Source organism: Pseudorasbora parva, chromosome 22 (genome assembly GCF_024679245.1).
Source record: "Pseudorasbora parva isolate DD20220531a chromosome 22, ASM2467924v1, whole genome shotgun sequence".
In the NCBI taxonomy this organism is placed as follows: Eukaryota; Metazoa; Chordata; class Actinopteri; order Cypriniformes; family Gobionidae; genus Pseudorasbora; species Pseudorasbora parva.
The window spans coordinates 25729292-25746231 of record NC_090193.1 but is presented as its reverse complement, the minus strand read 5'-3'; the positions used below and the strand labels follow the sequence as shown (position 1 = coordinate 25746231).

The 16940-nt window shown below is 37.9% G+C and overlaps 1 protein-coding gene across 2 annotated transcripts; it reads right to left on the bottom strand.

Moving 5' to 3' along the window:
- Window positions 1-741: 741 nt before the first annotated feature.
- Window positions 742-16734, bottom strand: ipo9 (importin 9). Of its 2 annotated transcripts, none has more exons than XM_067431395.1 (24): window positions 16472-16734; window positions 14375-14436; window positions 14182-14268; window positions 13891-14092; window positions 13720-13808; window positions 13541-13627; window positions 12674-12793; window positions 12478-12578; window positions 12286-12344; window positions 11973-12124; window positions 11805-11903; window positions 11622-11728; window positions 11394-11533; window positions 11138-11297; window positions 9997-10223; window positions 9765-9913; window positions 9555-9683; window positions 9184-9459; window positions 6542-6708; window positions 6323-6456; window positions 4104-4223; window positions 3206-3313; window positions 1655-1731; window positions 742-1551 (listed from the first exon to the last, which is right to left on the bottom strand). In XM_067431395.1, exons 1-24 carry the CDS (start codon window positions 16635-16637, stop codon window positions 1441-1443), a joined length of 3129 nt encoding a protein of 1042 aa, XP_067287496.1. In that variant the 5' UTR covers window positions 16638-16734; the 3' UTR covers window positions 742-1440. The 2 variants fall into 2 exon arrangements, with proteins under 2 accessions (XP_067287496.1, XP_067287495.1); XM_067431394.1 differs by having other exon boundaries at window positions 11138-11300; window positions 16472-16733.
- Between the last annotated feature and the right edge of the window lie 206 nt (window positions 16735-16940).

Below are 16940 nucleotides of genomic sequence, written 5' to 3'. Positions count from 1 at the left end.
TTTGTGGGGCTATATGTGACTCATTCATTCTGATGACTACAAATTAAAATGTTATAAACATAAATATCTTACTTGTAAATTACAGTAAAGAAGAGAACCACCAATGTGGTAGGGTGCACTGGGAAAAAAGGTAATTAAAACTTTACAATTTACTTTAATTATTAAAATAACTGTTGTGGCTTGCATGTGATAGTCCTTTATGTTCCTAGAGTTTAGATTTTTTTTTTTTTAACAAAACAATGCTTTGTAATGCAATAAGCTATACAAGCCATTTGCATGTTCATAATCAAAACATTTAAAATAATAATGATAACTTACAATTACTATCATTTCTGCTCTCTGCAAATAACAATAATTAATATACACAAAATAATCAATAACACTTTACAATAAGGTAAAATAATATGTTAACATGAACTAACAATGAACATTACTTATACAGCATTTATTAATCTTCATGTTAATTTCAACATTTAACAAGACAACTCAAATTTAATGTTAATGCACTGTGAACTAACATGAACAATATTTTTTTACTAACATTAAAGAATATTTTAAATATATTGCCCATTGTCAGTTCACTTTATCTAGTGCATTAACCAAGGTTAACAAATGAGACCTTATTATAAAGTGTTAGCAATATTTCTATAAGAATGAAAATAGATAAATGAAGACTGTTTACATTAAAAACTGCCATACTTGTCTAAACCGTTAAAAACCTTTTAAAACTAAATACACATATAATTGGACCTTAACAGGCCTTTTATTTTGAAAATGTTCTCATACTCCAGTGGAGACAGTGTTGCTAATAAGACTGTAAGATCACCATGGTAACACCATATAATTCTTCATGCTCCCCCAACACTGTATAGACATAAAGACCATGCTCATGAGACAACGTAATAACAAACAACATGGATAATTTTAATAAGGCCGCCAACAGTTCCAACTTTTTTCAAAGATCAGATTAATCATCTGCCAGAAGTCTTTTTCCTTCCTTTATAGAAAGATTTCGTAACCATCTTGATTTAGTAAAGAGAGAAGGTACAAATGGACAGTTGATACTTTTAAATTGCTCCTATATACTGTTACCAGTTCCATTGCAAAAAATTCATCATATCAGACAGGTCTATCAAAGCACAGTAGTGTTTTGACATCCGATTCAAATGCACCCACACCGTCCTGTCTGGGATGCTAAGAAGCTGCTCCTCACGCACCCTGCTCCTATAACATCCCTAGGAATCAATGTCCATTCCTTCCCTTAATAAAGCACAGGGAGAGGCACGTAAACCTATACTCCAGTCCTCTTGGGTTGTGGATTAAGAGCATCTTCCGAAAGGCATTCCGAAGCCACTCAAATGTTCAAGTTTGAAGAAAGGATGACTGAGTGGTAAAGACGGAAACAAAGGACACGGACGTGACATTGGTTGGAGATACAGGTCATATACCAATGGACTGCAAGACTCTCCGCTCTACTTCATTCAAGTGGCTTGAAAACATGCTATAGCAAGGCTGCTGAGCAAACTGGGCAATGAAATCTGTCAGATAAGCCTGTGGAGAAAGATAGAAACACATAAAGAGCATATTAAGAGATTAAGATATGAAGACTGGTTACAGAAATACTGCGTTTTGAGTCAATGCAAAAAGGACTTGCCTGAAGGTCAATTTGATATATGGGATCCTTCAGAGCATCTGGATCTTCATCATCATCATCCTCATAATAATCATCATCTATGGGGAAATAACTGTTATAAGATGGCTCATTTGTAGAAAGTGGCGAAAATAGAAAGCATTGTGCACAACTTTTTTTGTTTATTTTTTTTATTGTAGCAAGTATAGAATGGGAGATGCTGTTCAACACAGGAGCATTGTAAAAGATAAAACACGGTTATTATTGTTAACTAACACTGAAACTATTAAAAACAATTGCTTACTGAAATAAAAATATCAATATTACATGAAACAAAAACTGTTAATAAAGAAAAACTAAAACTGAAACAATTACAGTAAACCTAAATAAGTAATGTAATATATATATATATATATATATATATATATATATATATATATATATATATATATAAGGGATAATCCACGGCTAGCCATGCATTAAAGGATTTTAATGCACTGCGTAGAGGCGAAGAACCGCCCGACGCGAAGCGGAGGGTGGTTGCCTCAAGGTCGTGCATTAAAATCATTTAATGCATGGCTAGCCGTGGATTATCCTGCTTATACCATGGTTATTTGCCAAGTTAAAAACAAGTTAAAGCTGTAACTGATGTTTTTTAAGAGACGGGTTAAAATGACGGTTGTTTTCTTACGTCTTGTTAGTTCTAGCACACCGTCGCTTTAAAAAAAGTAGAGCCATTGAAATGTTTTTATATGAACAAATTACCACATTTATTTAAATTCATTATTAAAAGAAAGAGACAGAGAACTGAAAGAGAAAGATCCGAGAGAGAGAGAGAGAGAGAGAGAGAGAGAGAGAGAGAGAGAGAGAGATGCATTCACAATCTCTTCTTTATGTCAGTCTGAAGATCCCCTCGTTGCTTAAGCATATCGAACATAACTTAATGATTATTTAATGGATTTATTACAACTATTTATAAATGACAGGCAACACTGCAGTGACAAGGCAATCTTTATTTGAATGAATCATCATGTAGCCTAGTGTGAAATAAACCCGGCGTTAAGCTATAAAGACACATTACATTTAATGCATTAAATTGAATAATAATATAGGTGCTTGAGTCTGTCAGTGTAGGTGTCACGACCATCATAGAATTTAAAAAACGCACGACACACGGCGACATATATGTTCTGCAACTCGGTGTCATGCAGGCGTCATGTCAGTGCTTGTCGCGATAATGTCAAGTGACATGACGACCGCATGTGCCACGGATGTGCCAATACGCGCAGTTATAGATGTGTATACATATCTGCGCGTAGTGGCATGTGCATTTGGCTCCTCTGTGTGTCACGTCATGTCTCATGTCACTTAATGTTGCCATAGATATGTATACATATCTGTGGTTGATACTGCCAGCTGCCACTGTCACTCTGTTTGCAAGCGTAACTGTGTTACTATGGTTACCACCACATTTTATTTTATTGTATTGTAATACAAGTCACTTTGGCTGAAGCCAAATATATAAAATGCTTACATATATTAGAATGGACGAATGGTAATAATTTGAAACTTTACCATATTTGTTGGAGGCAATGAGATCAGACAGAAGCTGTCCTGCTAGTCCTTCATCTTCCTCATCATCATCCTCTTCCTCCGCCAGATCATCCCACATTCCGCCAGAGTCTGCAAAACAAACATAACTAAACTTCCGATGCCCCCCAAATTTGAATGTAATCAATAGCCGTGTTTCCACAATCGGGACAAAAGCAAACAATCTAGTGCGTGCCGGGGCCAGACGCGTTTTTCCTGTATCCTTGGGGACAAAGGCCAGGTCAACTGGTGCTTAAGGAGCAGTCTTGAAGGCAGAGTTGATAGGAGTCAGGAGAGAGTCAACGCTGACGATAATTTCCCATGTTATCATATTAGGCTCATATCACAACTTAGACAAATCTTATATGATTAAAATCATGTATTTATATGGTTTCATGCTTCAACTGTCTCTTCTCTGTGCCTTTGTTGATACGAGACTAATGCATTTGCAAATGTCAAATTACTCTAGGTTACTCATATAACTCCTGTTTTCAGTCCGTGAGCGCCCTCTGTTGCTCTGGTTGAAATGATAGCAGTATAGTGAGATGGTAGAGATTGCATGATTTAATGGAAAATAAATAGAAATGCTCATTCTTTATAGAGTTGTTTTATGAATTTCTGTGATCACAAATAAACAGAAGCAGGCATAAGTGAATACATATGCATGCTAATCGTTTTATGTTAAATATTGATAAAAACCATTATTGATAATTTTTGGTCAGATATCGATGCTGGAGTCTTTAGTCTAAGTAAAGAACAAACGTTCAATTTTGACATGCTTATATTGCGATCTAGAACATTTTCAGTCAGCTTGGCCTGGGACAGTGGAAAAGTGGCTAATTAAGACTAATACTAGGGGTAAATAGTTAAACCACATCTGTACCTTGGCTCCAATCTGCTGGATTTGCTCTATTTGCATTAGCCTCCACCACAGAAGACAGTTCATTGACGATGAGTTTAAATATCTTTACCAGCAAAGGAATGTTGGTCCACCGCTGAGGGTCTGAGAGAAACAGACAAGACAGATATCAAGACAGACAATAATCACTAATTTGGCAGTTTAAAGGACAACTCCGGCGAATTTTTAAGTTTATCTTGATCGTTAGATCTTTGTGAGTACAGTCTATAGAAGAAAAAAAACTAACCGGATTGGTGCTTGCAGCAGAGTTATTACAGTTAATGCCCAGAGCCCCCCCTCAGCTAAAACGGCAGCATTGGGGGCATAAACGTAACGGGTGTCTTTGTGCCTCTTTACAGACACAAAATGCAATTAAAATGTCCGTCCAACATGAACAGGGCCTTTACATGACAACGAGATGCGTTTAGCCACTTAGCCATTGTTTAAATTCCCCTTTTTTAGCCGGCTAGCTGTGTATCGCGCTGTAGTCCCGAGGGGACTCAGCGGTATACAGAAAATAGGCAGTCCAGTTGGTAAGCGTGATGTGTGTGTACAGCAAGATTATTTTAAATTATTGCACATATTTCCTCAAGCTGAGTGTGCCCAAATGGAAGGACAAATAAAGTTTACATTACCTCCACAGTGGCTGCACCCGTCTTTAACCACGGAATGGCATTTTCTTCAACCGGCCCGGCTGTATTTTGTCTTTATAAGTTAGTCAAGTGTTCGTTGCAAATTTTTACAATTCGGAAAGGCACAAACGCGAACAATTTCTTCTTCACTCGCGAGGCCGATCGGATCATCACTCTAGTGAAGTCCGGTCACGAACGAATCGTTCTTTTGAACCGGTTCTTTTTAGTGAACCGGGCGAACCAGTTCACCAAATCAGACTGAATCGTTCTAAACGGTTCGCGTCTCAAATCAGCGCTGACCACACACGTTACTTTAGTTAATCACTTCCTGATATGAGCGACAGTCCCTCCATTTATAAATAAACTAATGTCTTGAATTATATGTTGTAACGCCAACCCTTCACTGAACTGAGTCATATTTTGCTGAGAGATCTGATGAACTCACGAGCAGCGGTCCTCTCCTCAGGATCAGCAGTACAGAATCGAAAACTATTTCTCTCGGACACGTTCAATACTGAGGACCCACGAGCGAGCCTCTTCATAAACACGATGCTCTTCTCGACTTTCCGGCTACCGCTGCGTTCCCACAGGACTTCAGCGCAAGACGCAGCTAGCCGGCTAAGGTGAATTTAAACAATGGCTAAGTGGCTAAACACATCTCGTTGTCATGTGAGGGACCTGTTCATGTTGGACGGACATTTTAATTGCATTTTGTGTCTGTTAAGAGGCACAAAGACACCCGTTACGTTTATGCCCCCAAAGCGCCGTTTTAGCTGAGGGGGGGCTCTGGGCATTAACTGTAATAACTCTGTGTTGCAAGGACCAATCCAGTTCGTTTTTTTTCTCTGTAGACTGTACTCACAAAGATATAACGATCAAGATAAACTGAAAAATTCGCCGGACATGTCCTTTAAAGGGTCAGTTTACCCAAAAATGAAAATTCTATCATTAATTACTTAACCTAAAGTTGTTCGACACCTGTAAGAACTCCGTTCATCTTTGGAACACAAATTAAGATATTTTTGTTGAAATCCGATGGTTCAGACAGGCCTTCATTGACAGCAGTTATTTTCTCTCTCAAGACCCATAAAAGGCACTAAAGACGTCGTTACAAAGCCCATCTCACTAGAGTGGCTCTACAATAATTTTATGAAGCGACAAGAATAGTTTGTGCGCAAAAAAACAAAATGACGACTTATATAGTGATGGGCCGAATTCAAAACAATGTTTTAAAAGGTTACAAACCAGCATATTGATTCCTGATTCGGATCACGTGTCAAACCGCTGAAATCACGTGACTTTGGCAATCCAAATCATGAATCAATACGCTGATTCATAAACAATTAAACAATTGTTTTGAATTCAGTCTTTAGTGCCTTTTTGTGGGTCTTGAGAGAGGAAATGACATTGGTATCAAGGTCTGTCTTAGCCATCGGATTTCAACAAAAATATCTTAATTTGTGTTCCGAAGATGAACAGAGGTCTTACGGGTGTCGAACGACATTAAGGTAAGTAATTAACGACAATTTTTCTTTTTGGGTGAACTAACCCTTTAAGATATCATCTACTTACTCTTGGCTGATTTAGAACGTGTACAAATTCCCTCGTCTGGATTAAAAATTTCATCTCCTTTGACGACTATATCTTGGAGGCGCTTGTCATTTGTATTGAGACCATACTGGAGGAGTTTACACAAGGCGACAGCACTGTGGACAGAGTGATCACAGTGTTATTTTAATGCAATCTGTGCAATTCCTTCAAACACACCGGAGGCGAGTTGGAAACCCTCACCTGACTTTGCCTTCATACTGGCCGTAGAACAGATGTTGGCGACTCATCCACTCAGCCATGACAAACTCTAGGGCAGGTTTCCCTGTGGGACCTGGAAGACTGCATAGGAATTCCAGAAGGGGCTCCAACTGGATATGGACCAGGTGGGCGAAAACCATGATCAGGGACTGACAAATGAATAAAGAGAACATATTTCACACTTCATTTGAGCAGCCAGCTGCAGCACAATTCAGAATTATATGTCAAGTAGGAAAATGAATATTCAATACACAAAAACAAGCAAACATCTATACCTTGCTGTAAAGTAACTACAGTTTATTAAGTAGGTGCTATTTCTGTATCTGCACTACATCATGACACACATGCATTAGGGTTCAGAAGTATCCCAGAACCATGGTATCAGAAATTAACTGCATTATTTGACTTTGCAATTAGGCATGTGCCGATATCAATTTTTCATGTTGCGATTAATTGCTGATCTTTTATCACGGTATACAATATTATCACGATATTGAAATAAGTTGCAAAAAGAGTGTTGTCATAACATAACAGCTTTAAGAACTATTTTTGTAATAACAAAAATAACTGTTTAAATACAATGCTCCAAAAATATATACAGCTCTGAGAAATCAATGTTAAGTTGTCTCTTAATTTTTTTCCAATGTTAAGTGATCTCTTAATTTTTTCCAGAGCTGTAAAAGTACCATTTTCAAAAAGATTAAAGTGCAAAAGAATTAGGCTATAAAGAACGACAGGTAACAAATTACAATAAGGTCTCATTATTTAATGCATTAACTAAGATTGAGCAATAGCTACATTTGTAATAGAAAGTATAACGTTTTTGGTAATGTTAGTAAAGAAATACTGTTCACTGTTAGTTTTATCTTGGGTCCATTAAAAAAGTTATTTTAATTTTGATGTAATTAAACAGTAACTAAGTAATTAACATTACTTAGAATAATTAATTCTTTATAAGTATTTTTCGTTGTCAGTTTGGTAATAATGAATTAACACGTTAACTAATGAAGTCGTATGTCTCAAAGTTTTACTGAACAATAACAAATAATCAAAACAATTCTAATCATTAGGGCATGTTGTAGTCCAGATTAAAACAAAAATGTTTAAGTTTGAAAATAAATGTATTTTTCAAATATATATATATATATGTATTTTTAAGTATTTGGTGCTGTGACGAACAATATTGAGATTATAAAAAGCGAATACGGTTTTAAAAACTTCACTAGCGCGGTTGTTTGTTTGCGGGGTTTACAGGGTAACCGCTGCATTCTGCAGTTCATCAGCACCCTCTGCTGTCACTGAGCGTGTACTTCATTAGCGCGTCTCCTACAGTGGTGTTGAGCACGGTTGATGGGCAAAGTATTCTTGAGTGCATTATAAAAAAATTAATAATTGTTAATAAATTATTATTTACGATATTTTGAAGTGCCCACAATAACAATATTGTGTATATTCATTATTGTGATATATCGCATTACCAAAAATCGGCACATCTGTTTGGAATACTGCCACATTATTCTGGGTTCTTTCCTTACAAGGAACTGAACATTCCAACATACTAACAACAAATAAAAATAAGTCAAATAACCAAACTGGTAACAGTTTTTAGATTTTCCACATTTTTGATGACTGCAGAGGTAATGGGAATTTGTTCATTTGTTCAAAAACGTTTTCATTTCATGCTGATTAATTTATGATTATTCAGACCATTTAGCAAAACCAATTCACTGAAAAGAACTGAATAAACAGAACAATTTGCTGAATTAAACATTTATGGCTTAATGAATAGCTGATTGCTATGAAATCGTGTTTTCCATGATTTTAACATTTCATTACTTTTCCAGTCCTGGAAAACAATTTTAAAGGTCTCATGAACTGGCTTTTTTTTATACATAACTAAAAAGTAATTTTCTACACTGGTTTTGAGGCTCTCTCCTTAACGCTGGGTTTTGATGGGCGTGCCACACTGGAGACTTGGAAGTAAACGCCCACGGCTAGGATAGGATTGGAACCCAGATCAAGAAATTTATATTATTTCACTATTTGAGATTCACCGGCCTGCCAACGGGCTTAGGTTTGGTAGCCCATCTGGAAAACGCATAGCCCCAGGTAGGGGTACAACGGATCGCAGTTGATTCGTGATCCGAACGGTTCAAAACGCACGTAACCCGCGGATATATTGCGTTTTTTCGACAACAATGACCGCCAAATATGATGGGGGAATTCTGTAAAAAAATTAAATAAGACCCAACAACACACTTAAATAAATAAAATAAGTAATAACAATAATTCATTTTTTTTTTGATTTGGTGTTAATGAAAACAATGGCTTTCAATTGTAAAATATTACATATAAAATATACAATTATAGAATTTGATATTTATAAAAATAGCATTAAAATGACTGTTAATCATTTTATTGAAATTTATTGACAAATATTTTTTGTTCTCACATTTTCCATGGTCCTGTTCTGACTACTCAATAAAAATAATTGTTCACAAAAATGTTTTTTTTTTCCATGGACCCACCCGAGCCACAAGTTTAAAAACACCAATGGTATCATTAGAGTACTGAAATTGGGGTGCTGCACCTGGGCAAAAATTCTATTCATGATCCAACCATACCTGCATCACACTGAGGGTCTCGGCCTGCTGCATCTTGCTGAGAATAGCACGCAGTATTTGGTCCAGCTGGTCAGCCAACTGAGTGCCAGCCCGGGCAATGAGAGTGGACACCAGACGACCTACAAAAGCAGCGGTGAACTCAGACGTGCGGGGGTCGAGGAGCTGACTGACAACCTGCATGACATACCACAGGCCACTGTGGCCTTGCTCATCTTGCCACTGAGCAATCTGCTCCAGCCCCACAGACACGTAGGCCCTCAAGCATTCACCACCATTCTGGGACAATCAGCAATGATATGAGTTAGATAAAAACTGACATGATGACTCTGGAAAGATATAAGAGATTTATGTTTCTAGGAAACTGCTGTTACCTGCATTGTGGTGTTGTCATCTGTGCGGAGGGTGCACTGGGCCACCGCGGGAAAAGCTTGGCACACGAGCATGTCCGACAATGGGGGCTTAGTGTTACGAACAACTGTAGTTAGGATATCTATGGATGTCTGCAAGAACAGAAAAACATGTATTACTTACAGAAAACAGTTTAGAAATGAAGGTAGAACAAAATGAGAAGTTTATCTTACAGCACAAAGGCCAGATGGGATTTTATCAGGCGGTGCCTGCATAATGCTAACGAGAGTAGGAATGAGGCGCATTTGCATGGGTCCTTGGCAGGCTTCAATCTGGGCAAGCTCCTTGAAGATGTCTTGGGCTAAAGATGCTACAACTGGATCTAACAGAAAGAGTAAAGAAAATAAGTTATCTTCTAATCTACAAGGAAAACGATACTGGATGTTGACTATAAAATGATCTTACCATTACTGTACTTAAGGAATATGGCAATAGTGAGTGGGCAGATCTTGTTCTCAGCACTCGTGGTGAAAGCCGGATCCACGGTGCAAACAATACAAAGGGTTTCCATAACTAAAGTGAGAACTTCAGAGCTGAACTGAGCCGCGAGCTGCACCAGCCCTTCCAAGACACTGGGCAGAAATGGCTGAAGGACATGGGTACTCTCTGACAGCTTCAGTTGATCACAATACCTGTGAAACAGGAGAGAGATAATGTATAAAAAAAATAAAAATACACTACAGGTTAAAAGTTTAGGGTCTGTAAGATTTGTATTATTATTTTGAACATGCTCAGCAAAGCAGCGTCAAAAATACAGTAAAAGTAGCAATATTGTGGAATATTTCTAGCCTAGAAATCTAGACGCACCCTAGCGGCAGCAAATCTATTCTGCCCGCGAGTGTCGTCTAGCAACTCTCAATACCCTTCTGAGCTGTAATCCCCAAACTTTATTCCTTTTATTTTATTCCTTTATTCCTTTATTTTACTTTATTCCTGTGATGGAAAAGCTGAATTTTTAGCATCATTACTCCAGTCTTCAGTGTCACATTCAGAAATCATTCTAATATGCTATTTAATTTTTATCACTGTTGTAAACAGTTTTACTGCTTGATATTTTTGTAGAAACCATGATACATTTGTAGAGTTAAAAGTTCAAAAAACAGCATATTGAATAAAAATATTAATCTCTTGAAATGAACAAGGTGGGAAAGTGATCCAGTAACCAAGTGGTGGCTTAGAGAGTGGCCTCATAGTGAAGAGAAGCAAGTGCATTCTGGGAGCTGTTGCCTTTCATTCACAAAAATAACTTTTCTGTCTACTGTCAGTCTAGAAAGCACCAAATTCAAAAATGATTTCACATTTCTATTACGTTAATGACCCAGTTTAAATACAGATTCATCTTCCCAGCACTAAAGTACCCCTTTAAGTAATTTTTCTTTTAAACAAATGTCCTAATCTTCGTGGTTCAACATTTAACCAGTCCCTGTTCTAATAATACAATTTATAATTTCCAGCTTAAATAATGAAATAGAAAAAGATAACAGCATCTATTTTTGTTGTCAAGTTATTCTACCTGCACATGAGAAACTGGAAATAAAAATCATACCCCCAGATAGCTCTCACAGCAGAGATCCGAACAGAGGGTGGCTGGCTCTCATGTAGACCACTAACAGTGGCCTGTAGGAACTGCTGAATGAGCTCTGGGGACATCGCTGCAGTGAAGCGACTGGCTGCCCATAAGGCCCGACCCAAAAGGAATGGAGAGGCTGCTGAGAATTGAATAACATGCGGATCAATTCCTGCCCTTATGCACAGGCCATATACAGACGTAAGATCAAAATGAAAGTGAAGAAAGTGGTTACCTGGTAAATTGAGGTCAGCAAGGATGACATTGGCAAGGAATCCATGCATGTCAAACTGCACACGACCGTTCTTTACATTCTCTGTGATGATGGTCTTGACCGAACCCAGGGCCAGCATGCAAGCCTCATGCACCTTCCACCTGTGGATCCATGAGAGATATTGATGTAAAGCAATCCACTGAAGGACAAAAGGTTGGTTGTGACAGAGGATATGTTTTCTCTCTTTACCAGTGTTCACTGCCTGCGTTTTTGGCTTGCTCTGCCTCTTGAAGGTGCCGTGTTGCGGCAGCCGCTAAAGCTGCAGCGCTCTCATTCTGAAACTCGGCAGCAACAGCCTGATGGCAGAGAGGATGCATTAGAGATAAAGAGGAAAAATAATAACACTCACAAAGAAACTCTCTGTGCTCTCACCAGCAACAGATCCTGCGCTGATATCCGGACAGAATAAGAGAACGTGTCATCATCCTCATCCTCAACAAACTGCTGCGGATTGGCAGTCCATACCTTTATCTGTGAGACAGATGAGAACGTGAAGATAAAACCTATAAAGAAAAACTTAAGATGCACACTCATACCAACCTGATCCTCCGTGATCTGCATGTAGAGGATGATGTAATATATGAGCTCCGGTAGAGCTTTCTTCACTGTGCTCTTGAACTTCTTGTTCTCCAGCAGTGTGTGGACAAACTCAAAGATGCTGAAGACGAGGTTCTCAAAACCAAGGACCTCACCTGTGACAGTGAATTAACAGAGCTCAGCGCTTACTAAACCAATCTGAAGAACAATGACAATCAAATCCAAAAACCTTGTGCCACATAGTTCAAGTTAAATTTGATTCGTATAGCACATTTCCAACAGCCCCAAGACTGACCAAAGTTCAGAGTCCACATACCATCAGAGTCTACAGGATCATCCACTTCTTCTGTGTAGTTGACCTCAGTTCTCACATAAGTACATGATTGATTAAGGAAAGTACTTGAATTTTATTGAAATGACTGCGGCACTGATAAAAAATATCAAGTGGGTCTAAGAAACTAATGGCAATAGGTTAAACAAGTGGTAAAAGCTGTCAATGAATGGATATAAGGAGGCGCTCTCTGTAAGGGTGTTCCACACAATAGGTAGAATCTGTTGCATGGAGGACACCATAGGTTTGGGAAAGTTCTTCACAAGAGCAGTCACTGCCTATGAAGAGATAATACATATTACAATTACATAATGGGGGAAAGGGGGCGGAGGATGGGAGAAGTATTTTTCTGCATGATACAACAGCTACTCACCTTTAGCACTTCCATTTTCAGGCCACTATCCGAAGTGGGTCCGTCTGGGATCTGCAGAGCCTGTATGAAGGCCTCTGTAAACTGCTGCACCACCGGGAAGATAAGAGTATTGGCAGCCCCCTAGAGTAGAGAACATTTCAGTTAAACATTTAATATGTTTACTGGTAATAACTGAACAAATTTTAATCAGATGAACCTCGTTGTGAAGTATTACGTATTTTGAACGGAAATAAAGAAATAAAATTATTCAGTGCATGCATTTATTTAGGTAATGTTAATGTATACAACATTAATTCAATTTTACTCACATTAAAATGCATACACTACCATTCCAAACTTTGGGGCTGATACATTTTTATAAAAACATTATTTTGGAATATTACTACAATTCCTAAAAACTGTTTACATTTTAATGTATTTTAAAACGTAATTTATTTCTGTGATGGCAAAGCTGAATTTTCAGCATCATTACTCATTGTTGAAAACCATTGTTCTTCTTAATTTTTTTTAAATTTTATTTTATTTTTATGGAAACTATGATAAATGTTTTTCAGGATTCTTTGATGAATAAAGTTCAATGGCACTTTAAGTATTTATTTGAAATAAAAATATTTTGTAACATTATAAAAGGTCTTTACATTAATTTAATCAATTCTTGCTGAATAATAGAACTAGTTAGAAAAAAAAAACTTACAGTCCGCAAACTTTTGAATGGTAGAGGAATGTACTGTAGCAATTTAATTTTACAGCATTTATTAATCTGGGTTAATGGTTTGTTCTAACTTACTCGATGCTAGCAACTGCAATACCTAGAGTTAATAAACTGAACCTTATTGTAATTTGATACCCACTTATCTATGAGCTTACCTTTGCTACTTCATCAATTGCACAGATGAGATTGGCACACGTGGTAAAGATCTCAACTGCTCTGGAACGTGTGCGAATACTGTAAATCTGCAACAGTAATTACAGCATAACACGACAGTGTTTACACATGACCATCTCGAAAGCATGGACTATTCTGTTTTTTAAGCCGAGCATAATACCTCTGCCATGGTAAAAATCTTGTACATTTGAGGCAAAATGACAGGCGCAACATCAGGCATCTGCACATCCGTCACCTCTCGAGTGAATTCTATGAAACACGTAATATGTTGCTTAATAACAACGCAAACTTGTTGTGACTTTTTGAGGAAGAGTCATAGATGAGTCATTACCTGTGAGGACCCTCATGGCGCCGTGTACAGCGTTAACGTCCCCGCTGGCCAGCATATCCATGAGGAGCTTGAAGAGCCCGGGCCAAGCTTCAGGCCAGTCCCAGTGTGCAATAGCCGACAGGGCATAGGCCACGCTGGAGCGCACCTTGCTGATGGCTTCCCGCAAACCACCTGGCAGCAGCTCACGGATTGCAGCTTTGGCCTGAACAGAAAAGGACATAGAAAGGAAATGAACATAATGCCACATCTCCAATTCTCTTAAATGTCCAGACTTAAATATGCGGTTCTAACCCATTCAGTCGTCTCAGGGGGCCTATATTTCTCTGACTGGGCACACCAGTGGGTCTCAACATACTGCTTCAGAATGACAGAGGCCAACTATAAGAGACACATAAACAAATTAAGCAAACATAACCATAACAATCAAATACTTGTTTTTCCTTTAATTTATGCTGAAAACATCTAGATGCCAACTAAGTCTTACTTGGCGTATAGCAAGTGCCCCATGTGGGTCGACAGTGAGCTCGGCAAGATGAACTCCAAACTCTGCAAAACAAGTGGAAAAATATTGCCATTTTCTGTAGGGACTACAAGTACAACCAACAATATTTTAACAAGTTTGACCCAAAAAGATAAGTACAATCAAAGACACTTCTAATGTATGCTTCATTCACAGCAACACAGCACTACCGCATCTTTTATCATCCATGGATTTAGCTCAATGAGAGGCTGGTGGCCAACAGACAATGTTAATGCTGACACCCAACACACAGCAGTAGCATGAGAGGCCACAGACAGTGAATGATTTTCAAGGGCAAACTTTATGTAGGCAGATTTTTTTTACAGTACAGTTCAAAATGTTGGAGCACATACATTTTTTTTTTTTTTTTTTTTAGAGACAAATGCTTTTAAATTCAGCAAGGACATTAACTAATTTAAATGTATCTAAAGTGAAAAACATGAAAAAACCTTAATGTTACAAAATATTTCTAATTTTAAAATAAAATCTTGAAAAATGTCTATAGATCAAAGAATCTAAAAAAAAGCATCATGGTTTCCACAAAAATATATTAAGCAGCACAGCTGTTTTCAAAATTGATAACGATAAGAAATGTTTCTTGAGCACCAAATCAGCTTATTAGAATGATTTCTGAAGGATCATGTGACTAAAGACTGGCGTAATGATGCTGAAAATTCAGCTTCACATCACAGAAATAAATTATATTGTAAAATATAACAAAAAAGTGATTTTTTTAAAATTATAATTTACAATATTTTCTACTGTATTTTTGATCAAATAAATGTGGCCTTGGTGAGCTTGAGAGACGTCTTTCAAAAATATTAAAAACATTTTTTTAACCAATTCTACTGAATTATTGTACTGAAAAATAACAATTTATAAAATCCAATTAAAATCAAGTGGCTAAAAATAATGCAGACAATTAACATAACATAGTAGCTCTGCTAGAATACAGTGCCATTTGTCAGACTCTGAATGAATAGCAGATTAATAGGACTTGAAGAGAATATTATTACATATTTTTGGGTTGTAACCACCACACAGAGGGAAACATCCTCACAAATATTCAGCTTAGTGGTTAATTCATATGGGTTTTTAATATTTCAATTTTAAATGAATTCTCATACATTTTTTTACACCTTTGGTCAAAGCTACTGACTCTCATCCAACCACATTAACAAGACTGATCAACATCGCCTCTTCAAAAAAGGATGGTGAAACTCCAAGCAATGATCTTAACTTTAAATAATACAGAATGATGTGACCTTGATGAAAATTGGAATTTAGCCGATACTAATATTAATTTAAATAATATAATAACCAATCCTCAAGTGACCAGGTCTGCTTGCCACTGTAATCAGAAGGCAAAATAGGAGGAAGTGTTTGACTTCACTCAGAGGACAGAAATAATACTTTGAAATAAATAATTAGCAAGTTAAAAAAAAAGGATAACAAGGTAACTTGAAGCGGCAGTTCATCCAAAAACTGTCATTTACTGTTGAAAGGTTTTGAAAGGTTTTTCCCACGCGGAACACAAAAATCTCCACTCACATTGTATGAAAAAAGTATGCAACTAAAGTTAATGGTGACGGACGACGTCAGTCGCTAGCAACCACAGAAATAAGTAATATGGGGTTTGGAAAAACATGAGCTTGAGTAAATGACAAAGTTTCTTTCTTTGGGGTAAACTTCGTCACAGATATTCTCACAAACATAACGCGTATTTATTAACACGAAAATACCGTCATGTGAGGGAGTTCAAAAGTGAAGCTGACTAAAAATAGATGGACAGAACCGAACCCCAGACCCATATAATCTTTTCACATGACTCTACAACACTTAATTAATTGCGGGAACATGTTGGGGGGATGCACATGTTTGTGCCTCAATTCAATCCAATATGTTAGCAAATTTAGCTCGCGTACATTAATGATAAACACGTTCGAGAAGCATCATTAAACCAGCAAACGGGCGTTTAAAATGAAATGCTCGTGTGAAAATCTGCACTTCACATGGTGTCATGCATGTTGTGGCAGCATCTCACGTCATGTCATGTCTTACCCTCAGTTACTTCCAACACTTTAATACGCTCCTCCGCTGCGGCACGCACTTCTTGCACCGGCGACAGAATGGCGTTCAGCGCGTCTATAAGAGTCTCCTTCAGTCCTTTATCCACCTGGTCGAGAGTCGAAACCGGGCCGGGACCCGAGGCGCCCATACCCGCCATATTTTTGCCAGTTTTGCTGAGACTCACGGAGAGATGACCGGGGACCCGACGGAAGGATGCACAGCGCGCCAATGCACGTTTAGGGAGGGACTATGAAACGACGCAACGTTGCCATTCGTCAATCATTTGGCGCTTTCATGACCACAATGGCTCCATCCACAGGAATGGAGGTTGAACAGCTACACTGAACTGACATTTTCACTTTGTCGCCACCTGATGCTCAGTACGAAGCATCTACGCGTGATATATGCTGTGGCACACAAAAGACAAGTACGCTTCATGATAACAGAAGTAGGTCAGTAT

What these genes read in the sequence shown, in the direction of transcription:
- ipo9 (XM_067431394.1), bottom strand. Translation starts at nt 16,637, where the DNA reads ATGGCGGGTATGGGCGCCTCGGGTCCCGGCCCGGTTTCGACTCTCGAC. An exon ending in AGATTTTTACCATGGCAGAG is followed by an intron (nt 13,628 to 13,719) that starts GTATTATGCTCG and finishes TTACTGTTGCAG; the next exon opens with ATTTACAGTATTCGCACACG. An exon ending in TGAAAATGGAAGTGCTAAAG is followed by an intron (nt 12,579 to 12,673) that starts GTGAGTAGCTGT and finishes ATCTCTTCATAG; the next exon opens with GCAGTGACTGCTCTTGTGAA.